General features: G+C 36.3%; 1 protein-coding gene across 13 annotated transcripts in view; it reads left to right on the top strand.

The window, feature by feature from the left end:
* UBR3 (ubiquitin protein ligase E3 component n-recognin 3) overlaps window positions 1-25,975 on the top strand; it is a 179,641-nt gene that overhangs the window by 40,034 nt on the left and 113,632 nt on the right. For 11 of the 13 annotated variants that reach the window (XM_059704151.1, XM_059704159.1, XM_059704158.1 and 8 more), the window contains exons 4-8: window positions 1,524-1,671; window positions 2,755-2,800; window positions 11,557-11,623; window positions 15,759-15,889; window positions 17,046-17,274. In XM_059704151.1, coding sequence (XP_059560134.1) covers window positions 1,524-1,671; window positions 2,755-2,800; window positions 11,557-11,623; window positions 15,759-15,889; window positions 17,046-17,274 — 621 coding nt within the window. The remainder of the gene's footprint in view (window positions 1-1,523; window positions 1,672-2,754; window positions 2,801-11,556; window positions 11,624-15,758; window positions 15,890-17,045; window positions 17,275-25,975) is intronic. The other 2 variants (XM_059704152.1, XM_059704162.1) reach the window with 2 other exon arrangements.

Below are 25,975 nucleotides of genomic sequence, written 5' to 3'. Positions count from 1 at the left end.
AATAAAATATATATTAAAAAAACAAAAAACATTTGGAGAAATCATGACTACAATTCCCCAAATTAGATGAAAAAATATAGACTTATTGATCCAAGATGTTTAAAGAACCCCAAGCAGGATAAATATAAAGAATATCATAATACAGTGTACATGTGGGAATATTTATGGGTGAAAATGAGCTTATTTTTAAAAAAGGAATAAAAAAGGCTAGTGTGGTTGAAATGAAATGAATGTTATGGGGATAGTGGTACAAAGAAAGGCAGGCTTTAGATTAGGCTAGCTTTAGATTAGGTAGGTGCTCATAAACCATATAAGATTTTATATATTCATTTTTCTCAGGCTTGTGAGAGATTGATGAAATGTATTTTGTTAACTAAAAGGTATTACAAATCTGTCTCATTGAGATAAATGTGTGTGTTTTATTATTCAGGAGAAATTTAGTCATTTCTTACATAGAACATTATGAGTTCTTTATTCTTTGAAAACTAATTATGGTTGTTTTTTATTCCCATCTATTTAGTCTGTGTTGGAGGTTTTTTTTTATACCAGCTCAAAGAGATTGGACAGAGATTTAAAAAAAACAAAAAACTGTTCTATTGCAGTTATTGAGGCTAGTAAAGAGAGGAAATAAAACTCAGCAAATACTAAAGAAACTCATTTATATCTTTTTATAATCAGAGGCTGAGATCTTAATTTAAGATACATAGTCTGCCTAAAGAGGTGGCAAATGCTATGGTAATTTGGCTTTCAGACAGAGAACAATTTTTTCTTTTAAGGAATTCTTAAATATTAGTGTTTTCTTTTACTATTATTCCATCTTCCACAATATATTAAAAACAAAACAATAGAAAAATTGGCAATAATTAATAAGCTGAAATGCTAAAGTGAAAGTTTTAGGATTGTTCAATTCTAGAACCTAAACTTTTCAGTATTTTTTGGAATAAATTAGTTTTAACTGATACTTCTGTTGAAATTATACTTTTAATACCTTAAATATGATAATAAAACAGGAGTTAACAGTAATTTCAGTTGTAATATTTTAAAATTTCACCCAGGGATTATCTTCTCCAGGAAACCTGTCCTAAGTACTCTGCTTTGGCTAAGTTGGTTGCACAGTATTAGGAGAACACAGGTTATCAAACCAAATGATGAAGTCTACTACATAATTGTCTTTTACCATATTGTCTTTCTCTAACACTAATTCATTGAAGACAGGAATTTGCCTTATTAATCTTTGCCTGCTCTGTGCCTTATATATAATCTCTGGCATATTTTAGATGTTCAGTTACTTAGTAGGTTTCATTATTTGTTATAAATGTGCTGTACATTCTCGGATTGTTAATGCCAAACATGAGTAAAAAAAGGTGTGAAAGTATTTTATATAATTCACGCTAGGGTTCTCCCTTCAATAGCATATTCACCTATTTATAGATATATAATATATATATTAGTGACTGAATTGACTGTACTTATATTTCAAATGGAATATTTTAATCCTATTTTAAATTTGTTTTAAATATTAGGTCTTGGAGAAAATACTTGTGCAAAGAAAAGTCATGAAAAGTACCTTATAGCTTTGAAGAGCTCTGGACTTACCTATCCTGAGGATAAACTTGTATATGGTATACAGGAGCCATCTGCTGGCACTAGCACTCTGGCAGTTCAAGGTTTGTCTAAATATGTAATTTGGATAATGATAACTTTTCTGTATTAAACAAAATAACCCCCTTCAAACTTTCTCATTATTGGAGACATTTAAATAATGTATCCTTCTTTGTAAGGAAAGTAGTAAAAGTTTAAAGATTTAGAAGCAAAAGTAAATAGATTAGCCAAAGAAGAGAAAGCATTTTTCTTTTTTTTAATACGTTTTTTAAAAAAATATATTTTGTTGATTTTTTACAGAGAGGAAGGGAGAAGGAGAGGGATAGAGAGTTAGAAACATCGATGAGAGAGAAACATCGATTCAGCTGCTTCCTGCACACTCCCTACTGGGGATGTGCCCACAACCAAGGTACATGCCCTTAACCAGAATCGAACCTGGGACCCTTCAGTCCGCAGGCCGACGCTCTATCTACTGAGCCAAACCGGTCAGGGCTGAAAGCATTTTTCTTAAATGGAATTTGTTTAGTTTATTAAGGTTCTGTTTCTAACTAGTAAAAAAATGCAGCAGTTGTTATATTTAAGAGTAGCCCAGAATTTTAGTAAACCATAGTTTAAAACTAAAAAGGTTGGGGTAAGGCTTTGGAGATGTGGAGGAATTGAGCAAAAAGGAAAAAAACCAGGGAAAAAACTTCTGAACAGGGGCAACAGTGTGGTGATTGCTAAAGGGGAGGGAGTTGTGTGGAGAAGGGGAATGATAAATGGTGATGGATGAAGACTTGACTTGGGATGAGGAACATACAATACAGTGTACAGATGATGGGTTGTAGAATTGTGTACCTGCAACTTGTATATTTTGTTAACCAGTGTCACCCAAATAAATTCAATAAAAAGGGAAAAGAATAGAGATACTTTTGAAACACCATTTGTGATGATTATATTTGGGTTTTCACTGGGATTTCCTATTGAAAGTATAAAGTATATACAGTATTAGATCCAAATGTATTAAAGATAAATGTTGAACTTTGCCAAGATAACGGTTGGAATGAGGTGTCTTAATATAACAAAACTTAGCTTTTGATATTGTGATGTAGCAAGTAAAGCATTATGTAACAACTATGAAGGGCAACTTTTTTTTCCCTTTCCAAATGGTTTTGCAGGTGCAACAGGGACATTGGGACAACTAGATTCTTCAGATGAGGTGAGATTTACAATTTAAAACTTTTTAAAAATAGAATTTTAAAAAGTCTTAAAACTACAGATTTATGGATATTATCTAGTTTAAATTCTTAATTTTGTAGACAAGGACACTGATACTCAGAATGGAATAACTTAGCCACGATCATATAATCACTTAGTGACAGAACAAGTACTACTACAACTAGATTTTTATTTGTTTATAATTAATTTCTCTTTTAATAGTTTAGAAGTGGGAGATAGAGATAGAGATTTGTCCTAGGAAGGTATACCAACATTTATCCAAATTGCTGTTATAAGAAATTTAGTGAAGTCCAGAGTAACTTATTAAAAGAATATGAAATGTAACTGCTTTTCTCATCACATAACTAAGTTATACCTAATATGTCAAGGATTATTAAAAAAAAAGCAGTGTACAGGGAAATAGACTGTCAATTTGAAATTTCAATTTTTTTTAGTGCTTATTAATATAATAAATATTTCTAGTAAGTCCTTTATAACACTACTGTTGTGGTGAGGTGGAATGGCTTCTCAAAAGGCAAGATCTGAGAATACGTGGTTGTATATGAATGGGTGCATGTGCACTTCCTTGACTAAAGCCAGGCAGATAGGAAAGGAGTTTCTACTTGTATCTATTGCCAGTAGAAACTTTAGAAAACTATTACATAATGAAATGGTTTACTGATGTTACAGAGCACTTTATTACAATAATCTAAATATCTTGATATAATCTTGAAAAATCTATAATTTCATGTTTGTATTTATATGGTTGATTAAAATCTTCATATTATTTTAGCATACCTAGCATTATGCATCCAACAGCCTTGCTAACAATTCTACTTTATTTACATGAATTGGATTTGATTTCTGGGCACGTGAAAAGCTGATCTTCAACACAGGTATTTCTCCTGTGTCTAGGAAAGAAGTAACATTTGCTTTTGTCTTGGCCTAAGCTCTCCAGATTAGCTTTTAAATTGCCAGTGGAGACTTTAATAGTACATAATTGCATCATAACAATGCCATATTTTATGATAGAATGCTAAAAGGAGATCCTTTTGTGTGCATGGGTAAAGGAGGCTTTTAAATCTCTTCTGGAAGTAATTCCTAGGGGAATATCAGAGGATTTGAAATGTGATTTTTGTTCATCACCATTACTTCTCATCTGTCCTTCTTTAGGTCTTTTCGTCTCTCTTCATTCCTCCTCTTAGATTCTTTAACTTCTGTGATATATATAATCATTTGCTCCTTAATTATGATTATGGCTCAGTGTGAATATCATAGTAAATATTTTTTGATGGTGATAACTTTAGAATACTTCATTTCAACAGCTATCCTCATAATGCAGTATTTTTGTGATAGCTGAGATTTACTTTTAGAGCATGTAATGTATATTTAATTTATACATATATTTAAAAGTAGTTTATTCCCTAAATCACATTTGATCCCTAAATCACATTTTATAATCAAATTTCTAGTATATTTCAGAATACTTTTTATAGTTTATTATGTTTTCTAATTGAGCTAAAAATAGGTCATTTGGACATTTGAAAGCTTAAGAATTTGAGGTAGAGTTGTTTAGTTGGAGGTAGATTGAGGAACATCTACTTTAGTTTTTCTTTAAGAGATACTTGGGATTTAGAGTTAGGCAGACCTGAGCTTAATCTTGTCTTATAATATCACTATGCTTTTGCCAGGTTATTTAACTTCTGAACATCAATCTCCTCATGAAGAAAATGATGGTAATTCTCATGTTAGGATTAAATGGGATAACATATGTAAAGTACCTATCATGGACCAACACAGATTAGGAACTTGATAAATGCTTTCTGTCCTAGTCCTTTATGTGTAGAAGGGGTTCAAGTATTAGAATTTTTGAACTCTTATGGGTCATAGCGTAGGTATTTCTGCTCATCTTTTCAGAGGAATTGGTTTACTAAAGCATGGTTTAAAAGTAATGAAGTTTATATTTAAAAATTAAATTAAAAATTAAATAATGCACAAATGAATACAAGGTAGTTGCTTTGCCAGACAATTCAGATAAAATAAAAATCCCCTCTGGATTACAGTTAATAGTTTGGCTGTCCTTGACAGACCATTTTCTATGTAGTTAAATAACTATGTGCTTACAGAAATGGATTGTGTGTGTGTGTGTGTGTGTGTGTGAATAAATAAAAAAAGGTTACACTATTTTGTGTCCTGTTATTTCCTCCATAATGTATTGTGTTAATCCCTCTTTGCCAATACTCTTTATTACTGCTGTATAGTATTGTGCAGTTTATCCAATCATTTTCTTAATTTTCAGTTTTTTAATTTGAAGATAATGCTTACATTTATTTTTGTGTAGATGTGCATATAGTTTTCTAAGTTATGGAATTGCTAGGCTACAGGGTATGTATATTTGGAATTTTTATGGATTGTATTTCTTTCTGATTATAAAAGTTGCACACAAATATTTGAAGTGAGAAGTATGGAAAAGTATAGAGATAAGATCACTACCCAGGGCAATCTTAGAAGAGTTTTAGCGATAAAGTCAGGCAATTTTCTGTTTTAAGATTGTGATCATAATTTTTATACAAAAACATTCATTTGTTTTATTGATTTATATACAAAGTCTTTGCTTTCTGACCTTTATATCTTGAGTTAGAAATAGAAGAATCTTGTAATATAACAAAGCAAAAATGAGAATTAGGAGGAGACAATTTAAAGGTTATAAACATTAAAAATGTTAAAGCTAAAAGTGACCTTAAAGTCTATCTTGCTTAACCTATTTATGGAAGAGGAAGCTGAATTCCATAGAATTAACTGATTTACTCAGGCTAGTGAATTTCTTCTAGTTAGTGATGGAGTTGTAATAGGTAGCACAGTAGCCCATTATCTTATGCAGATTATTGCAATTAGGATTGGAAATCTGAACTAGTATTTAAAATATTAGTGTGACTCGGTTGGGTGTTTTCTGTGCACCAGGAAGTTGCTGGTTCAATTCCTTGTCAAGGGCATGTGCCAGGCTTGTGGGCTTGATCCCCTGTTGGGGAGCAAGCAGGAGGCACCTGATTGATGTGCTCTCACACTGGTGTTTCTTTCTTTTTTTTGTTTTTAAATTAAATCTTTATTGTTCAGATTATTACAGTTGTTCCTCTCCCCTCCCCCCGCCATAGCTCCCCTCCACCCGTTTCCCACCCCACCCTCTGTCCTCACCCCCCACCCCAACTGTCCTCATCCATAGGTGCACGATTTTTGTCCAGTCTCTTCCCGCATCCCCCCCACCCTTTTCCCCCCCAAGAATAGTCAGTCCACTCCCTTTCTATGCCCCTGATTCTATTATAATCACCAGTTCATTCTGTTCATCAGATTATTTATTCACTTGATTTTTAGATTCACTTGTTGATAGATGTGTATTTGTTGTTCGTAATTTGTATCTTTACCTTTTTCTTCCTCTTCCTCTTCTTAAAGGATACCTTTCAGCATTTCATATAATACTGGTTTGGTGGTGATGAACTCCTTTAGCTTTTCCTTATCCGTGAAGCTCTTTATCTGACCTTCAATTCTGAATGATAGCTTTGCTGGATAAAAGTAATCTTGGTTGTAGGTTCTTGCTATTCATCACTTTGAATATTTCTTGCCACTCCCTTCTGGCCTGCAAAGTTTCTGTTGAGAAATCAGCTGACAGTTGTATGGGTACTCCCTTGTAGGTAACTGAGTTTCTTTCTCTTGCTGCTTTTAAGATTCTCTCTTTGTCTTTTGCTCTTGGCATTTTAATTATGCTGTGTCTTGGTGTGGTCCTCTTTGGATTCCTTTTGTTTGGGGTTCTCTGCGCTTCCTGGACTTGTAAGTCTATTTCTTTCAGCAGGTAGGAGAAGTTTTCTGTCATTATTTCTTCAAATAGGTTTTCAATATCTTGCTCTCTCTCTTCTTCTGGTACCCCTATAATTCGGATGTTGGTATACTTGAAGCTGTCCCAGAGGCTCCTTACACTATCTTCGTATTTTTGGATTCTTTTTTCATTTTGCTTTTCTGGTTGGGTGTATTTTGCTTCTTTGTATTTCAAATCTTTGACTTGATTCTTGGGATCCTCTAGTCTGCTGTTGGGAGTCTGTATAATATTCTTTATTTCAGTCAGTTTATGCTTAATTTCTAGTTGGTCCTTTATCACAACCTCAAGAGTCTCACTAGATTTCTTAAGGGTCTCATTAAGTTTATCGCCGGTTTCTAGAAAATTGTTGAAAAACCTCAAAAGTGTGGTTTTGAACTCTATATCCAGTAGTTTGCTTTCCTCCATTTCTGTCATTTGTGTCCTGTTTCTTTGTCTCCGCTTTTTTTTTTTTATGCTTCGCTGTGTCGATAGAGTGGCTTTCTGTGCTAGGTGTCCTATAGGGCCCAGTGGCTCAGCCTCCCCAATTACCTGAGGTAGACACTCTTGGTGCACCCCTTTTTGGGCTGTGTGCACAGTCTTGTTGTAGTTGAGCCTTGATTGTTGTAGGTAACACTGGGAGGGATTGACCTCCAGGCCAATTGGCTGTGAGAATCAGCTGTGTCTGCAGTGGGAGAACTTCTGTGCTGGAGACACCCCTCTGGGGCAAGACTTGCTTCAATGGGGCTTTGGTGCTTACTGAGTCTGCCCCCTGAGTGTGTCCTTTATGGATCTGAGGAGCTGCAATCTGGATGGTCCCACTCTGACCACTGGGCACACTGGCTCCTGGATCTCTAAGGAGGTGCTAATCTAGCCTCTGCCTGAGGCTATCCAGCAGGAGCCAGCTATGAAGCAATGCAAGTTGCCCTGGGGCCTTGGGGCAGCTGCAGTTTATTAGGTAATTATCAGATTGCAAATGGCCAGGCCTTTCATATGCAAAAGCCTCCATGCATGGCTTGGGCGGAGCGAGCAGTTATGGCTGCTCTCAATCCTACCCTCAGAGGCCCTGCTTCTCAGTGTCCTGGCAATCGCTGCAAGCACCCCAGAGAGAAAGCTGCCCTCGAGTTCCAACCAATGCTGGACAGTCCAGTTTCTCCCGTATGAGTCTGGGTCCCCAGAGACTCGCCCAGAACTGGAGCTCAGAGCTTGAGACTCCCTCCCGATTGAAAACGACAACCGTTTCCTCAGCCCCCAGCCCTCTCTGCATGTGCCTCTGTACCTCTGTATTTTACTTCTGCACGGTACCTCCTCGGAGTCTCGGTATGCTTTTCTCTTTCCTTCTAGTTGTAGAATTTCCACTCAGCCAGTCTTCCTGTGGTTCTGGATGATGTCCGTTCCGTCTTTTAGTTGTATTTTTGAAGTGGTTGTGCGAGGCAGCAATCTCCGGTGTTTACCTATGACGCCATCTTGGTTTCCTGGTGTTTCTATCTCTTTCTCCCTCACCTTTTCTCTCTCTAAAAATTAATAGACTAATAAAAAATTAACTTAGAGCTATAATCCATATTCATTATTGAGTAAAGAGAAAATAGACATTAACAAAAATATAATAAAATTGCCTATTCTTATCACTTTGAGATGTCTTACTATAAACATCTGTATTCTAACATTTTTATACTGGGGTTGGCAAAGCAGGCTTACAGTTGTGAGTACACAAAACAGTTTATTCTTATTATTTAATAATTATTGCATTATTTTCATACCAGCAACTGTGAACTCACTTTTAACCCACCCCATATATAGTATATTTTAAGGGTTTCATGCTGTACGTGCTATTCAGTATTCTGCCTTTTTCACTAATGGTCTTTTTGAACATCTGTAACAAGGAGTATGCTTTAACAGATTTTATTTGTGTACCTGAGGCCTGGTGCATGAAATTTGTGCATGTGTGGGGTCCCTAGGCCTGGCTGGTGATCAGGGCCTATTGGGACTTTCTGGCTGCCAGCCGGGGCCTTCTTTCCAGCTGCCAGCTGCCGGCCAGATCCTGCCGGATGGGGGGAGGGACCATGGGAGGTTGGCTGGCCACGAGAGGTTGGCTGTGGGAGCACACTGGCCACCAGGGGACAGCTCTTGCATTGAGCATCTGCCATCTGGTGGTCAGTGTGCATCATAGTGACCAGTAGTTTCAGTTGTTCTGGTGTTCTGGCTGCTTAGGCTTTTATATAGATAGATTATATATATATATATATATATATATATATATATATATATATATATATATATACACACACACACACACACACACACACATATATATATATATATTACCAATACTTAAATGGTTTTATATTCCATATGCTATTCTACGTATGAGATCCTTTTATCATTTTTAATAGTGTTTGAACATCTCTCTGGTCACAGTGAATTTAGAACTCTAGCATTGTTTTTCTTCAAAGGGTACAAAGTGTGTTATAATTTATTTAGTGTGTACCCTGTTGTTGGAAGCCAAAGATTCTTTTTTTTCCCTGTTATAAATAAAATGTGATGAATACTTATACATATAGTTCCTATTTACTTGTTCCTATTTCTCTAGGATAAATTTCCAGAACTGGAATTTCTGTTCCAATGATAAATACACTTTAAAGACTTATGACAAGTATATTGCCATTCAGGAAAATTGTACTGTTGTATAATGTTACCAACAGTGTATAAGAGTACCCATTTTCCCACCAGTTTAGATGGAGATAATCTCCTTTTCTTGCTTTGGCTGATATATATTATGATGTCCAGCCCACCTCACTGGTCTATGTTTATGGACTTTTGTTATTGCACCTTTGCTTATGCTGTCTTATCTTTTTGGAATGATGTTCCCCTCCTTTGTCTGACTAATTTTACTTGTCTTTTAGACTATAAGACTGGGAAATTTATAAAACTTTATATTTCCAAGACCACTGGTTGATCAAGGATATTCTTTTCATAGGAAGTTTATATTTGAAATAATGAAGCCACCCAGCGGCGTGGCTCAGTGGTTGGGTGTTAACCTATGAACCAGGAGGTCATGGTTCAATTCCCGGGCAGGGCACATGCCCGGGTTGCAAGCTTGATGCCCAGTAGGGAGCGGGCAGGAAGCAACTGATCAATGATTCTCTCTCATCATTGATGTTTCTATCTCTCTCCCTCTCCCTTCCTCTCTGAAATCAATAAAAGTATATTTTAAAAAAAGAGAAATAATTAAGCAATCCTAACCTGGGATATAACATAGATTTTCCAAATTTGTCTTTTTTCTCAGGGCTGGGAGAACAGTTTCAGAATGGCTATTAGCTAAAATCTCAAACTTTGGAATCCCCTGGGTCCTGTGGCATGATTTAACATTCTTTTTTTTTTTTTTTTTTTTTTTTAAGATTTAAAAAATTGATTTTTAGAGAGAGAGAGAGAAAAGGAGAGGGAGAGAGAAATATTGATGTGAGAGTGAAACACTGATCAGTTGCCTCCTGCACGTCCCCCACTGGGGATTAAGCCCACAACTCGAGCGTGTGCCCTGACTGGGAATCGAACCAGCAACCATTGGGTGCACAGAATGACACCCAACCAACTGAGCCACACTGGCCAGGGCTGATTTTACATTCTTGTGTCTGTTTTCTGTCTTTTAAGGCTCCAAGTTTTATTCTGGTTGAGTTTCTCCAATGGCAAGGGTGAGGGTAGCAGAGGAGGAGTAGTAGTTTGTCAGTCCTGCTGCCTGGTAGGTTACTATGGAGGCCTTGGCAAGGGTGGGGATTAATAGGGAGGGCATATTGAAGTGCTCAGTAAATGTGGAATGTAGCTCTGGAAAACCCCAGACTGGCCCTGAGGACTGATGCTGGATTTGATAGAAACCAGAAATTAAGACTATGGTGTGTAGGCCAAGGAAGCTCTAATAGTAGATAGAACAGCACTATGAATCCGAGCCTACTTTTCTGCTTTCAAGATTTGATGGGCTCTACTTGAGAAATCTGGGAATTTGTATTACATTCTAACATGCCACCAACTCCATTGTTAGCAGACTATATGCCAAAATGCTACCATACATGTCTTTATAATACCAGTTGGCTCATTTATGTTTGGAAAATAGGAAAATGATAGTATAGAATTGAAGTTTTGAATTAATATGCAATTTCCTAGTTTAGGAAAGCTGGGAAAATGGAGTGGAATCATAACATTTAGCTGGAGGGGAAGAACTGAATTCAGCTATAAAGAAAGCAAGAGCCTTTTCAGCAACACGTAAAGAAAATTAGAAATGTGCGCCTATGCCCAGGGCTCCTTCCCTAAGATGCACACCTCTAGCCACACCTTGGTTTCACCATCGGCAGGCTGTTTCCTCTGTTCCTCCTCCCTTTGTGTTGTCTCAGCTCCCTAGCTTCCCACTCTGTTGCTGTGGTGCAGTGTACCATTCCCTTGAGACTGCCTCAAACCACTCCAAGATGTTTTCCTGGGCATCCAAATGATTTCCCCAGGTGCAGATTATGACTTTTCTTTGTCTTAGACTCTTCAAAGCATTTTTCTTTATTGATTGTTTTAGCCCTCTGCTCCTTCTCTCCTTTCTTCCTATGCCAGTCTGCTCGACTCCCCCTTCAGCTTCTTTGTTCGTATGAAATGATGTTTATAAAGTTAGGAAAATTTTTATTTTGGCCATTTGTGTTAGAAGAACAGATTAAGTTTAAGAGCTCTTATATTTTAATACTAAGGATTTTCATTATATAATTTAATCAAAATTAGCATTAAAAGATACTACAGCAAATACAGAAAAGTAAAATGTGTTGATTAATAATATGCAAGCATGACTATATTATATTTAATCATTTATAAGCATACATATATTTATGTAAAATATATAAATTCATGAATAGCATTATTATAATGCTAATTCTGTTTTCCTCCAGGAGGATCAGGATGGAAGTCAAGGTCTGGGCAAGAGAAAAAGGGTCAAACTAAGCAGTAGCACCAAAGGTATTTATATTTTATTTTTAACTTGTATAAAAAGTTTCTAAATGCTTAATCTCTAAGAACACTTGATTGGCCATTCGTATTGACATCCAAGGTGTGTTTGAAAAGAGAATTATGTTATTATATTTGTCGAATAATGGAGAAACTGTCTTTAGGGGGTGATTGTGGGGGACCTCAAAAGCAAGTAAAACCCTTACTATTGGGATTTTGTTATATGTTTTTTAAAATAAAATGTTCATTATCTTTTTTGAGCCAGAAAAATATAAGTCGTTTCATTAATTGTTTAATTTGGAGCCAGTGTTTTAGGTGTACAGTTTTAGTTTGGATTACATCTTTTTATAATTTGGTATATGCATTCTAAAGTGAAAATGACAAATAAGGTAGAGATGGTGAAAGAGAGAATGTGAATAAATGAATGTGCCCTGATTGGGACTCAAACTAGTGACGTCTTGGTGCATGGGGTGATGCTCAACTACTGAGCAAAACTGGCTGGGCAATTGAGTACTTGTTTCTAGTTGGCAGCCTGCACTTGGGATTTTTGCCACGGTCAGAAGTTTAACATGTCTATAGTCTGGGTTAACATGGTCTCCAAGAGTCTCCAGAGGTTAAAATAATATTTTGATGAAAACAAGCTTCTTATTTTTGGTGCTAATTAAGTATATCTTGTGGAATATTTGGAACTGCTTGGAAAGGTGGAGCAAGCGGATAGTTTTAGTTGAGGCTTGTTTTGTAAGTGTTCTTAGTTATATAGGCTGCTGCATTTAACTTGTGGGCTACTAGCAAAGGGCATGAAATTTGGTCTGCAGTCCAGGATGCAAACATACTCCTACAAACATGTGTCCCTTCTCCCTGGCTCAGCAGAGAAGCTGTGATCCCTGAAAAAATAGAAACCCATATGGCTACCTGACCCTTTGACTTACTTGAGTTGTCCATGTTTTTACCTGAGTTCTTGAGATACATCTGAGTTGGAGTAGACTCATTACCTGAGCAAGATGTGGTGTGAACACATTGCTCAACAATAAAAGAACTGTGAAATTGGGTAGGGTTAATTGAAAAAACTCTACAAGGTTATCCTGCAAGACAACTTGAACTGTAATGTAGTTATGGCTGTACCTGCATATTTTGGTGCATGTGATACTGTTTTTTAAAAAATCTTTCATTTAGTTCCAGTTCCTGCTTAAGCACCATCATTGAACTAGCCTGCTCACAGTTGATATTTGCTATATCCTTTTGATGTCCTTATATAGAGATGATGATTCAGAACAGTAGCCCAAGATCATTTGCTCCAACAGAGATTAATAGTCAGAATTAGTTCATTTTTAGGGGGAAAATTGGAGAAAGTGAAAGAGATAGCTAAAGTATTAAATATATTTCGTTCATCGTATTTGGTTGAGACGTTGCTGTTGACTAAGTATGGCAAAGATTCAGAGTTTAGCAAGAGACAGCCTTAGCCTTCAAGGAGTGGCAGTTGGCTTTAAAAATAGGCTTTCCAGTAGAAATTTTATCCCCCTTTGAATACTTTTATTAGAAAGGGGCATTGTATACATGAAGAGGAACTCTTGAGTCTAGTGCAAGTAAGCATATTTAGCACTCTTTATACTTTACCTGGTATATTTTTACTAGAAAAAAATGCTTCTGCATACTATGGTAAGCAATGCATTAGTAATTATTCTTTCTGGTGAAATTAGTATTTCTTTTATGAAGGATAATTTTGAAGAAATAAATTATTGAATTTGTAAAGATTTCCCCTCTTTTTTTAAAAATTAAAAAGTTTAGATTTGGACTTTATGTCCTTAATAGTATGTTTTTAGCTTAAAACCATTATTATCATCTAATTAGTTAATTAGTTAATTAATTTAAATTTATTGGGGTGACGTTGGTCAACATGAACGTACATATAGGTTTCAGGTGTGGGTTTCTATGTTACAATATCTGTATATTGCACCATGTGCCCACCATCCAAAGTCAAAGCTTCTCCTGTCACCATATATTAGGACCCCATGCTTCCCCCACCCCCTTCCCTCTGGCAATCACTGCACTGCTGTTTGTGTTCATAAGTTTCATTTTTGTTTCCCACATATAAGTGAAGTCATAGAGTTCTTAGCTTTTTCTGACTGAGTTACTTCACTTAGCATAATGTTCTCAGGGTCCATCCATGTTGTTGCAAATGGTGCTATTTCATCCTTTCTTATGGCTGAGTAGTATTCCATTGTGTATATGTACCACATCTTCTTTATCCAGTCCTCTATGGCAGGACACTTTGGTTGTTTCCATGTCATGGCCACCGTAAATAATGCTACAATGAACATAGAGGTGCATATATCTTTCCGAATACATGATTTTGAGTTTTTCGGGTATATACCCAGAAGAGGGATTGCTGGATCGTATGGTAGCTCTATTCTTAATTTTTTGAGGAATTGTCAGACTGCTTTCTATAGTGGTTGTACCATTCCCACCAGCAGCGAATGAAGATTCCCTTTTTCCACAACCTCTCCAACACTTGTTATTGTTTGTCTTGGTGATAATGGCCACTCTAACAGGTGTGAGGTGGTATCTCATTGTAGTTTTGATTTGCATTTCCCTAATTGGCAGTGAGGTTGAACATCTTTTTTTTTTTTTTAAATTAAATCTTTATTGTTCAGATTATTACATTTGTTCCTCTTTTCCCCCTGCATAACTCCTCTCCTCCCAGTTCCCACCCCACCCTCCGCCCTCACTCCCCACCCACTGTCCTCATCCATAGGTGCACAATTTTTGTTCAGTCTCTTCCCGCATCCCCCACACCCCTTTCTCCCCCAAGAATAGTCAGTCCATTCCCTTTCTATGTCCCTGATTCTGTTATAATCACCAGTTCATTCTGTTCATCAGATTATTTATTCACTTGATTTTTAGATTCACTTGTTGATAGATGTGTATTTGTTGTTCATGAACATCTTTTCATATATCTGTTGGCTGTTTGTATGCCTTCTTGGGAGAGGTGTATTTTCAGGTCCTCTGTTCACTTAAGATAAAACAAAACAAAAACAACAAAAACACACACACACACACATATATTGATTTCAGGGAGGAAGATGGGGAAGGGGAAGGGAGAAGGAGAGAGAAACATCAATGATGATGAGAGAATCATTGATTGGCTGCCTCCTACATGCCCCACACTGAGGATTGAGCCTGCAACCCGGGCATGTGCCCTGAACGGGAATCAAACCGTGACCTCCTGGTTCATAGGTTGATGCTCTACCAATGAGCCACATTGTCCGGGCCCTCTGCCCACTTTTTGATTGGGTTGTTTGTTTGCTTGGTGTTGAATTTTATGAGTTTTTTTTTTATATATATTGGAAATGAAACCTTTGTCGGAACTACTGTTTGCAAGTATCTCCCATCCGGTTTGCTGCCTCTTTGTTTTGTCAGTTTCTTTTGCTGTGCAGAAGCTTTTTAGTTTGATATACTAGTCGTCCCTTTCATTTATTTTTGCCTTTACTTTCCTTGCCTTTGGAGTTAAGTTCATAAAGTGTTCTCTACTACTAAGGTCCATTAAGTTTTATACCTATTGTTTTCTTCTATGTAACTTATTTTTCAGATCTTATATTTAGGTCTTTGGTCCATTTTGAACTAATTTTTGTACATGGGGACAAACTGTAATCCCGTTTCATTCATTTGCATTTGGTTTTCCAATTTTCCCAGCACCATTTATTGAAGAGATTATCTTTACTCCATTGTATGTTTCTGTCTTCTTTGTTGAAAAGTATCTGTTCATATGCATATGGTTTTATAGCTGCGCTCTCTATTTTGTTCCATTGATAATTATTACTGTTTTAAATTAAGTATCGTGAATATTGTTCTTGTAAGATTAATCTTAGTAGAAATTTTAGGTAAATGGTTTATGTTTAAGGATAAGTAATTATTTTTTAAGTAACTGCCTTATCTTAAAACATAGGGGTTAGTATCTTATTATTTATAAACTGTGGAGAAGGTAGAAATCTAGCTTGATATTGTAAATATTATCATTGAATTATTGAAAAGGTATCCTTAATGTTTAGATACATTTAGGTGTTTGGGGTTGATGGGTTATTAATTATAGTAAGGTTTAAATGAAATGAGAAACTTAAATCATTAGATGATAAAATTTTTTTTAACACAGATCAATCCATAATGGATGTTTTGAAACATAAAAGTTTCCTAGAAGAACTATTGTTTTGGACTATAAAATATGAATTCCCTCAGAAGATGGTAACTTTCTTACTCAATATGCTTCCAGATCAAGAGTATAAGGTATGTACATTTCCCCCCTTCCTTTCTGAACTTTGCTCCCTATTCTTTGCCCTTTCTCTACTAAATTTTAAAAATATATATCTCAGCTATGGCTTATTGTGTTGTAGCTCTGAGGACTGATATAACACTGTGAAAGAACATAGGGTCTGCAGAAGAAGCATAGTATCAAAGATATGTGGCAAAGCACCACTGTTAAACAGAATTCCTAAGGGTTGCCCTTCTGCATGGAACTTGGTCCAAAGGAATGCTGGGTGACAAACATAAAAATAATTGCTCAAATAAATATGTTGTTACAAATTCTTCGAAGGAGAGGTACAGATGCTATGAGTATGTGTAATGGGGCAATTGAATTTAGATTGTGGGGTTAGGTATGGGAAAACATGGAATTAGTAGCTGCCTGCCATAAAGTTAAATACAGAACAGTTATTGACTAATGTACTCATGTAGGTAGATGAAGTCTCTAGTCCCAGAGTGTCTGGACTCACCTGTTACCACTGTATAGTTATGGCAAAGTGACATAGCCTAGTGTATGAAAAAGAAAGTGAATCATGCTATAGTTCTTTTTATGGCTTAGGAAATAGGGCCTCACTTTAATAATGCCATTGTTTGGTGACGTTATAACTGCTTAGGAAAATAACAGAGGAAATAAATGTACATGTTACACAGAAAGAATATTTAGTTAGATTAGTCGTCTTTCTGAACAAATAGGAGAAGATATTTCTTTTGGAGTAATCACATTGACTCACTTGTTAAGTTATATGAAACCTGTGATAGTTTTTAGCTGAGACTTTAGATTTTGTTTTTAAAGTAGGTAGCACAGAACAGAGAGAAATATTTTGACAATAAATTGATTTATTTATGAGCATAGTGAGAATTTGTATTTTAAATTATGGTATTTGTAGTTGCTTTAAAATTTTAATAATTTAAAATGCCTATTAAATATTTTTTAACCATCAAAATATTTTGCTGATGTTTCAAAAAATGGGGAAATATGACTTAAGACTACTGTCATCATTGAAATTATTTTTTCAGTTACCTTGGACATCATCACAAACTAATTAATAGTTTAATATGGTTAATGTAATATATTGGAAAATGTGTAATAAAAGTCAAAGTTAAACTAATGTGGGTTTTTTTCTATTTAAAAAATTTACAGGTTGCTTTTACAAAAACTTTTGTTCAGCATTATGCCTTCATTATGAAAACACTGAAGAAAAGTCATGAATCAGACACGATGTCTAACAGAATTGTTCATATTAGTGTTCAGTTGTTCAGCAATGAGGAGCTAGCAAGACAGGTAACAGAAGAATGTCAGCTGCTGGATATTATGGTCACTGTGCTATTATACATGATGGAAAGTTGCCTTATTAAAAGTGAGCTACAAGGTAAACTCAGAATTATTTTCACTAGTTTTATTAGTATACTGTGTATACCTACTCTTAAAACCTTGTGTGTTTAAAAATAGCTTTCAAAATATTATAAAATAGTACATATTTGTAAAAGAAATTTTTGGAAAATTTTCAGTAACATTTAAAACAAAACTTTAAAATCACTTGTAGTTTAGAAGCCCCAGTCACCTAATGGATAAGGCATTGGCCTCCTAAAATCACCTGTAGTTTTGTTATTCACAAATAACTTGTTAACATTTTGGGATATTTTCTGTCATTTTGTATGATGATAATATATTTATATGTATATATACATACATACTTAAAAATATGTTACCATAGTGTACATGTCAAGAATATGTGTTTTAATGGTTGCAGGTATTAATATCATATGGCTTTACTATAATTTAAACATTTCCTAATTAGATATATTCCTTTTCTTATTATAAATTTTTTACTATCAGACATTTTACTATACCTATACTTTTTATAATGTAAAAGTTGAATAAATTTTGACTTTTCTGTGCTGCCATAATGAATCTTTGATTTTCTTATTTTGTGCCCACTGTATGGTTGATACTCCTCAAATTGCCGTATATTTCTAGGACCTTATCACATTCTCATTTCTCTGAAGTCTTTCATCTTGACTTTACCTCCCTATAGTAATGTATATTATGTGAATGTTTGCTATGTATTAGGAACTATGTGAATACTATTTGTATGTTGTTTTAATTAAACTTCTGAACAACTCTCTGAGATTGACATTGTTACTATCCCCACTTTAAAGATGAGTAAATTGAGGTGTAGTGAAGTTAGTTCATTTGCCATAGAGTATACAACTAGTAAATGACAGAGCCAAGATTCAGAATTCATATGCTCTGATTCAGAATTTTTGTTCTTCACCATGACACAGCCAGGCCAACATTGATAAGACTGTGTCTTCTCTTGTTGGCACCTGGAGTTAACCTTTAAAATAACAACAACCAGTACTTCAGATTAAATCTTAGGACCTTCCCATTTTCTGTAGTTGAGACTTGCTTTGTTCCAATGTTGCCTTCTTCTGCATATCATCTCCTATTGTCTGTTTTCAGATGTGATACCATAGCCTGAAAATTGATATATGCTCAGTGCAGGGCACATGCTATATGTGCAATAATAGCTAGCTAATAATTATGATAGCTACTATCTTTTGAGCAGTCATTGTATGCTATGCTCTTTTCTCAGTACTTTATATGTATTATAGATATTGCTTTCTCCATTTTATAGATGAGGCAATTATGGCTTAGGGAGTTAAATCAATAGTTCATAGTTTTACAGCTGTAAAGATGTACAGCTGGGTGTTTCACTTCAAAACTCATACTTTTGCCCACTGTGGGACTATTTTCCCATTGTAGGTATAGTGGGAGAATAATACATTTTATATATTAAGCCAGGGGTCCTCAAACTATGGCCCGCGGGCCACATGCAAATACAAATATTGTATTTGTTCCCGTTTTGTTTTTTTACTTCAAAATAAGATATGTGCAGTGTGCATAGGAATTCGTTCATAGTTTTTTTTTAAACTATAGTCCGGCCCTCCAGCGGTCTGAGGGACAGTGAACTGGCCCTCTGTTTAAGAAGTTTGAGGACCCCTGCATTAAGCAATATACCTCTTCACTTCTTTAAAGGAAAATTTAAAATCCACTTTGTTATAGTTTTTCTATCTTCATGTAAGACGACCTTTTATTTCTTAGAGATTTAACTACTAACTATACATATTGCTCTTTCTTTTATTTTTGAAAAGGCCTTTTAAAAATAGTATTTTTAATTTATAAACAAGAAAACTTTTTAAATTTAGAAGTATCTGCTCTTTTGAAAAGAATCTGCAGTCTATTTTGTTGACTAAATGATTCTGCTGTGCTTACATTATATGGTTTTATTTGGTCTACAAAGAAGAATATATGGGAAGAAGAATATTTGTATATGCGTCTGCCTCCCATTTTTTCCCCATAGATAACTTTCCAGAGAGGGTTTTTGAATTTGTTTTGTTATCTCTAATCACTCAATAACTTACCTCAATCTAATGCAGCCGTGGGCAAACTACGGCCCGCTCCTGCCCGTTTGAAATGAATAAAACTATTGGAAAAAAAGACCGTACCCTTTTATGTAATGATGTTTACTTTGAATTTATATTAGTTCACCCAAACACTCCATCCATGCTTTTGTTTGGCCCTCCCGTCCAGTTTAAGAACCCATTGTGGCCCTCGAGTCAAAAAGTTTGCCCACCCCTGATTCTAGTGTCTGCTTCCATCATTCTGTTGTTCTTTCTAAAATTGTCGACGACTCCAGTGGCCACATGTCCTATGTTCCCAAAACAGCTCCAAATTATGACTGTTGTTCTGATATAGTTATTAATATAATCTCTTTTAGTCTCAAAAGAGTCCCAGTTTATATAATACATTACATTGTAGTCCTTTCTATGGCCTACATCAGGGGTGGGGAATCTTTTTTCTGCCAAGGGCCATTTGGATATTTATAATATCGTTTTTGGGTCAAGCAACTTTATCAACTTAAAAATTTGCCTGCTATATTTGGTCGAACATTTAATTAGCTCGCCACTCATGCCTTGGCAGGGCAAGACCAAATGACTTCCATGGGCCAGATGTTCCCCACCCATGGACATGATGAAGAAATCAGTGGCCACTCTTTGGACCTTATCTTGTTTGATTTTCAGTAGCGTTTCACACTATTGATTTTCTGCTCTTTTTGTGGCCCAGTACTCTTTTCTACTTGTCATATTGATGTTAGTGTTTCTTGGCACTTGGTCCTGATATCTCTGCTCTTCTCATTTTCCCCATATTTTGTGAAATCATATTGCATGGTCTTATTTGTTTTCTATATATGCTTCCCTTCAAGTGCTGGAAATTGGTCTGTCCTGGAAATTCTTGTACAAGTTGAATGTTCTAGAAGCTAAATAGCTATAGGTAACTTTTCTAAGATCTTTAAATACAAATGTATTTTTTCTAGTAAATTACATTATTTCTAAGCCCAGGTCTAAAATTATCTTTAGCTGCTATGCTGTTTTTTCTACTTTTAAAAATAGTATAGCATTTCATAGTACATATTTACTGGTTTTATAAAAGCATCATAAGTTATTCTCATTTTTGCATGAGTAGTATTGGAATGAGCTTTAAATGTATTAAATATAACTAGCCACAGATGTTACAACAGGATCTCTATACTTTCTTTTTTTTAAATTTAAATTAAATCTTTATTGTTCAGATTATTACATTTGTTCCTCTTTTCCCCCCCCATAACGCCCCTCCTCGCAGTTCCCACCCCACCCTCTGCCCTCACTTCCCACCCACTGTCCTCATCCATAGGTGCACGATTTTTGTACAGTCTCTTCCCCCATCCCCCACACTCCTTTCCCCCCTAAGAATAGTCAGTCCATTCCCTTTCTGTGTCCCTGATTCTATTATAATCACCAGTTCATTCTGTTCATCAGATTATTTATTCACTTGATTCTTAGATTCACTTGTTGATAGATGTGTATTTGTTGTTCATAATTTGTATCTTTACCTTTTTCTTCTTCCTCTTCTTAAAGGATACCTTTCAGAATTTCATATAATACTGGTTTGGTGGTGATGAACTCCTTTAGCTTTTCCTTATCTGTGAAGCTCTTTATCTGACCTTCAATTCTGAATGCTAGCTTTGCTGGATAAAGTAATCTTGGTTGTAGGTTCTTGGTATTCATCACTTTGAATATTTCTTGCCACTCTCTTCTGGCCTGCAAAGTTTCTGTTGAGAAATCAGCTGACAGTCGTATGGGTATTCCCTTGTAGGTAACTGAGTTTCTTTCTCTTGCTGCTTTTAAGATTCTCTCTTTGTCTTTTGCTCTTGGCATTTTAATTATGCTGTGTCTTGGTGTGGTCCTCTTTGGATTCCTTTTGTTTGGGGTTCTCTGCGCTTCCTGGACTTGTAAGTCTATTTCTTTCAGCAGGTAGGAGAAGTTTTCTGTCATTATTTCTTCAAATAGGTTTTCAATATCTTGTTCTCTCTCTTCTTCTGGCACCCCTATAATTCGGATGTTGGTACGCTTGAAACTGTCCCAGAGGCTCCTTACACTATCTTCGTATTTTGGATTCTTTTTTCATTTTGCTTTTCCGGTTGGGTGTATTTTGCTTCTTCGTATTTCAAATCTTTGACTTGAATTTTGCGATCCTCTGGTCTGCTGTTGGGAGTCTGTATAATATTCTTTATTTCAGTCAGTTTATGCTTAATTTCTAGTTGGTCCTTTATCACAACATCGAGGGTCTCATTAGATTTCTTGTACATCTCATTAAGTTTATTGGCAGTCTCTAGAAGACTCTTGAAAGACCTCAAAAGTGTGGTTTTGAATTCTATATCCAGCAGCCTGCTTTCCTCCATTTCTGTCATTTGTGTCCTGTTTCTTTGTCTCGGCATTTTTTATGCTTCGCTGTGTTGATAGAGTGGCTTTCTGTGCTAAGTGTCCCAATTACCTGAGGTAGACACTCTTGGTGCATCCCCTTGTGGTCTTTGTGTGCAGTCTTGTTATAGCTAAGCCTTGATTATTGTAGGTAACACTGGGAGGGATTTGGCCTCCAGGCCAATTGGCTGTGAGAATCAGCTGTGTCTGCAGTGGGAAAACTTCTGTCCTGGATCTCTAGGGCGGTGCTAATCTAGCCTCTGCTTGAGGCTAACCAGCAAATGCCTCCGTGCAAGGCTTGAGTGGGGTGGGTCCCAGGGGATCAACAGGGTGGGCGGAGTGAGCAGTTATGGCTGCTCTCAGTCCCGTTCCCAGAGGCTTTGCCTCTCAGTGTCCCAGCAACCGCTGCAAGTACCTTGGAGACAAAGCTGCCCTCGAGTTCCGATCGGTGCCAGAGAGTCCCGCTTCTCCCGTTTGAGTCTGGGTCCCCAGAGACTCGCCCGGAACTGGAGCTCAGAGCCTGAGACTCCCTCCCAATTGAAACAGACAACTGCGCCCTCAGCCGCCAGCCGCTCCGCACGCACCTCCGCACCTTTGTATTCTACTTCAGCACCGCACCTCCTCTGAGTCTTGGTATGCTTTTCTCTTTCCTTCTAGTTGTAGAATTTCCCCTCAGCCAGCCTTCCTGTGGTTCTGGGTGATGTCCGTTCCGTCTTTTAGTTGTATTTTTGAAGTGGTTGTGCGAGGCAGCAATCTCCGGTGTTTACCTATGCCGCCATCTTGGTTTCTCTATACTTTATTTTTAATTTTTTTTTTAACAGTCTCCATCTAACCTTTGCATAAATTGAAAGTTTTTTCTGTACTATAGTAAATACAGGAGCTGACACAATGAGAATTCAGTGACCACAGCAATAGCTGAAGATTTAAAGGAAAAAGCCTCACCCTGGCTGGTGTGGTGCCATTCTGTGCACTGAAATGTTGCTGGTTTGATTCCGGGGCAGGGTGTGCAGGAGGCAGCTGATCAATGTCTCCCTTTCACGTTGATATTTCTCTTTCTCCCTCTCTCTCCCACTCTCTCTAAAAGTCAATAAAAAGATATATTTTTAAAAAACAGGAAAAGCCTTGCCTTGGCTGGTGGTTCAGTTGATTAGAGTGTCATCCCTATACACCAAAGTTTTGGGTTTGATTTCTGGACAGGGCACATCAATGATTCTCTCTCTTTTCTGTCCTTTCTCTAAAACCAATCAATAAATAAAAAATTAAAAAAGATTTTTAAAAAAGGGAAGAGCATCTGCTAGTGACCCCTACATTACATTTTTATTTTGTTGTATTCATTTCTACACCATACCACTGTGCTGTCCCAAACATAATTCATAACTTCAAATTCCTGAAATTTTCAGTTTGCCTTTTAAATCATTCTGGGTAAAATGGGACTTAAAACCAGGCGTTGCATAACAACAGGAATATCTGTAGTTGCTAGAAATCCTAGTTTGATCTTCTGTCCTTCATATCAAACTTTATTGAATTATATTCTTTCAGTGTCTATAAGCAACTCAAACACACTATGTCCACACCAAAAACTCAGTATCTCTCTATCAAGCCTGCTTCATTTCTGTTATCTTGTATGTGCATGTATGTATGTATGTATGTATGTGTATATGTGTGTGTGTATGAGTACACAAATTTATGTTTTGGTACCACTGCATAATCATCTACACAGCTGCCCAACCTAGAAACCTAGGAGTCATTTCTGAGTTCTTGTTGCTCCTTGGTGATATAGTCTAAACATCTTAAAATAGCCACTTCTCTTTGTCTCTGCATCTTCATGTCACCATCATAGCTCAAACAATAGTTATCTCTAGTCCTCTACCACTAGTTATCACCACCATTCTTTAGTCACTCTCCACGCTACACATCATGTCCCCTTTCTTACCACCTTGCCACCTTCCAGTGGCTTGCCATTCTCTTTACATGAACTTCAAACTCCTGAAGCTGATTTATAAGGATCTCTAGCCTCATTTCTGCCACCTATTCTTTGCATTCTTTGTCTCAGTGATTTTATCTTAAAAAAATAATTTTTATTGATTTTAGAGAGGAAGGGAGTGGGAAAGAGAGATATAAATATCAGTGATGAGAGAGAATCATTGATCGGTTGTCTCCTGCATGTCCCACACTGGGGCCCAAGCCTACAACCCGGGCATGTGCCCGGACTGGGAATCTAACCATGCCCTCCTGGTTCATAGGTCAATGCTCAACCACTGACGCATACCAGCTGGGCCTCTTTTTTATTTTTTTTACAGCTTTGTCTACCTAGAACACCATTTTCTTCTCCATCCCTAATTTCTTTGGCTAATCTCTAATTCCTGTTTTATTCTGTATATCTCAGTTTAAATATCTCTTCCTCAGGAGAGTCTTCCTGAATTGTAGACTAGTTTTATTTGTTCTTATGACTTCCTGTACTTTTCTTGTTATAGTCTCTATCATACCCACTGTCTTCTTAGATCTTAATCTCAGTGAAAAGAGAGACTATGTAAGTCTTTTTTAAAATAAAATTAAAAAAATATTTTTATTGGTTTCAGAGAGGAAGAAAGAGGGAGAAAGAGATAGAAACATCAATGATGAGAATCATTCATCGGCTGCCTCTTGGACACCCACTATTGGGGATCTAGCCCGCAGCTCAGGCACGTGCCCTGACTGAGAATCTAACTGTGACTTCCTGGTTTGTAGGTCGATGCTCAACCACTGAACCATACTGGCTGGGTGAAACTATATAAGTCGATTTATTTACCACTTTAATCTCAGAGCTTAATAGACTACCTGGTCCTCAGCAGGTGCTCAATAAATAATTGTTGATGATTGACTCTCATTTAACATTGAATCATTACTCTCTAGTGATGAAAGTACACAGGGAAAAATAGAAGTACTAATCATTTTATGTCATTAAAGATTCTAAGGTGTTTTTCACAAGATTAATATTTAAAGTAGTGTCAAGAAAAATAGTGATTTTGGGTAATTATATTCTGATTACTTATCCTCTGTTTTTAATGAAATAGAACTGCGATCAATGTTTAAATATATATATTTTTAAAATCTCAGCATCCCTAAGCACTCTCCCATCAATATCAATGGCTCACAACTACAGTGGCAGTAGTTGTCAGTCAGAGGGCTTTTCTGAATCTCAGGTGTGGGTTATTTAAAGAAAGTCCCTTACTCCCTCTTCCTCATTCAGTTATACCCTCTCTTATCCTGTTGAGAAGCACTAAAAGAGAGTATACTTAACTTTGTGGGTCCTGTTCTTACATATAGTTAAATTTCAGTGTGATAAGAGTCCCCTTACTTGCCTCAAGTTCAGCAGCAAAAGCATCATAGTTGAGACTCAAATTCCACATGCTCATTTAGTTCTTACTTGTTTAAGTTCATACCTTGCAAAAATTAAAACAGATATCAATCTTGCTAAAAGAAAGCAAGTATTCATATTAAACATCAAGAGTTGGAAAAATAATTTCATAGACTGAAACCCAAATTTAATGTATGGAAATTAAGAGGTTCAGTAGAAGCCCTCCTCACTTATGAGTTTGACAGTAAGTGGTTAAAGTGAAGAATCATTAAAAATGATACATACTGCTTTGGCAAGTTTGGCTCAGTGGATAGGGTGTCGGCCCTTGGACTGAAGGGTCCTGGGTTCGATTCTGGTCAGGGACATGTATCTTGGTTGCAGGCTTGATCCTCAATCTCGGTCTGGAAGGCAACCAATTGATGTGTCTTCTCCCATCGGTGTTTCTCTCTCTCTGTCTTTCCCTCTCCCTTCTACTCTCTCAAACAAAGAAAAAAAAATCAATGGAAAAATATCCTCAGGTGAGGATTAACAACAAAATATACATTATCTTAAACAATGCATTTAACCTAAAACACAGAAATGCATGCTCATTCTCCAGTCTTAATTTTGGGCAAAGCATTTTTAGGGTGTGCTTTCCTTGACTGAGTTCTTCGTCTTTCTTATATATATCACATCTTTAATGCATCATCTGTGATTTTCAGTTTCAGTTTCCTTAAAGTAGAATAGGAACATTAGATCTTAGTGGCTTCACTATGTCTAAAAATCTTTCTAGGCTTTTATGATTTTTTCCCTCCAAGATTTTTTAGCATTTTCTCAGGCATCTTTATTGTCTCTTAAAAGCTTATGATCCAGTTTTTGTAATGTTTCTCTCTATGCTTTCATATTTCATCAGTTCATATACTTTTAATTTAAATTTTCTAATTATAATAAAA

Source organism: Myotis daubentonii, chromosome 7 (genome assembly GCF_963259705.1).
Source record: "Myotis daubentonii chromosome 7, mMyoDau2.1, whole genome shotgun sequence".
Classification (NCBI taxonomy): domain Eukaryota; kingdom Metazoa; phylum Chordata; class Mammalia; order Chiroptera; family Vespertilionidae; genus Myotis; species Myotis daubentonii.
Note: the sequence above shows the minus strand (reverse complement) of the source record. Positions and strands in the feature narration are given on the sequence as shown.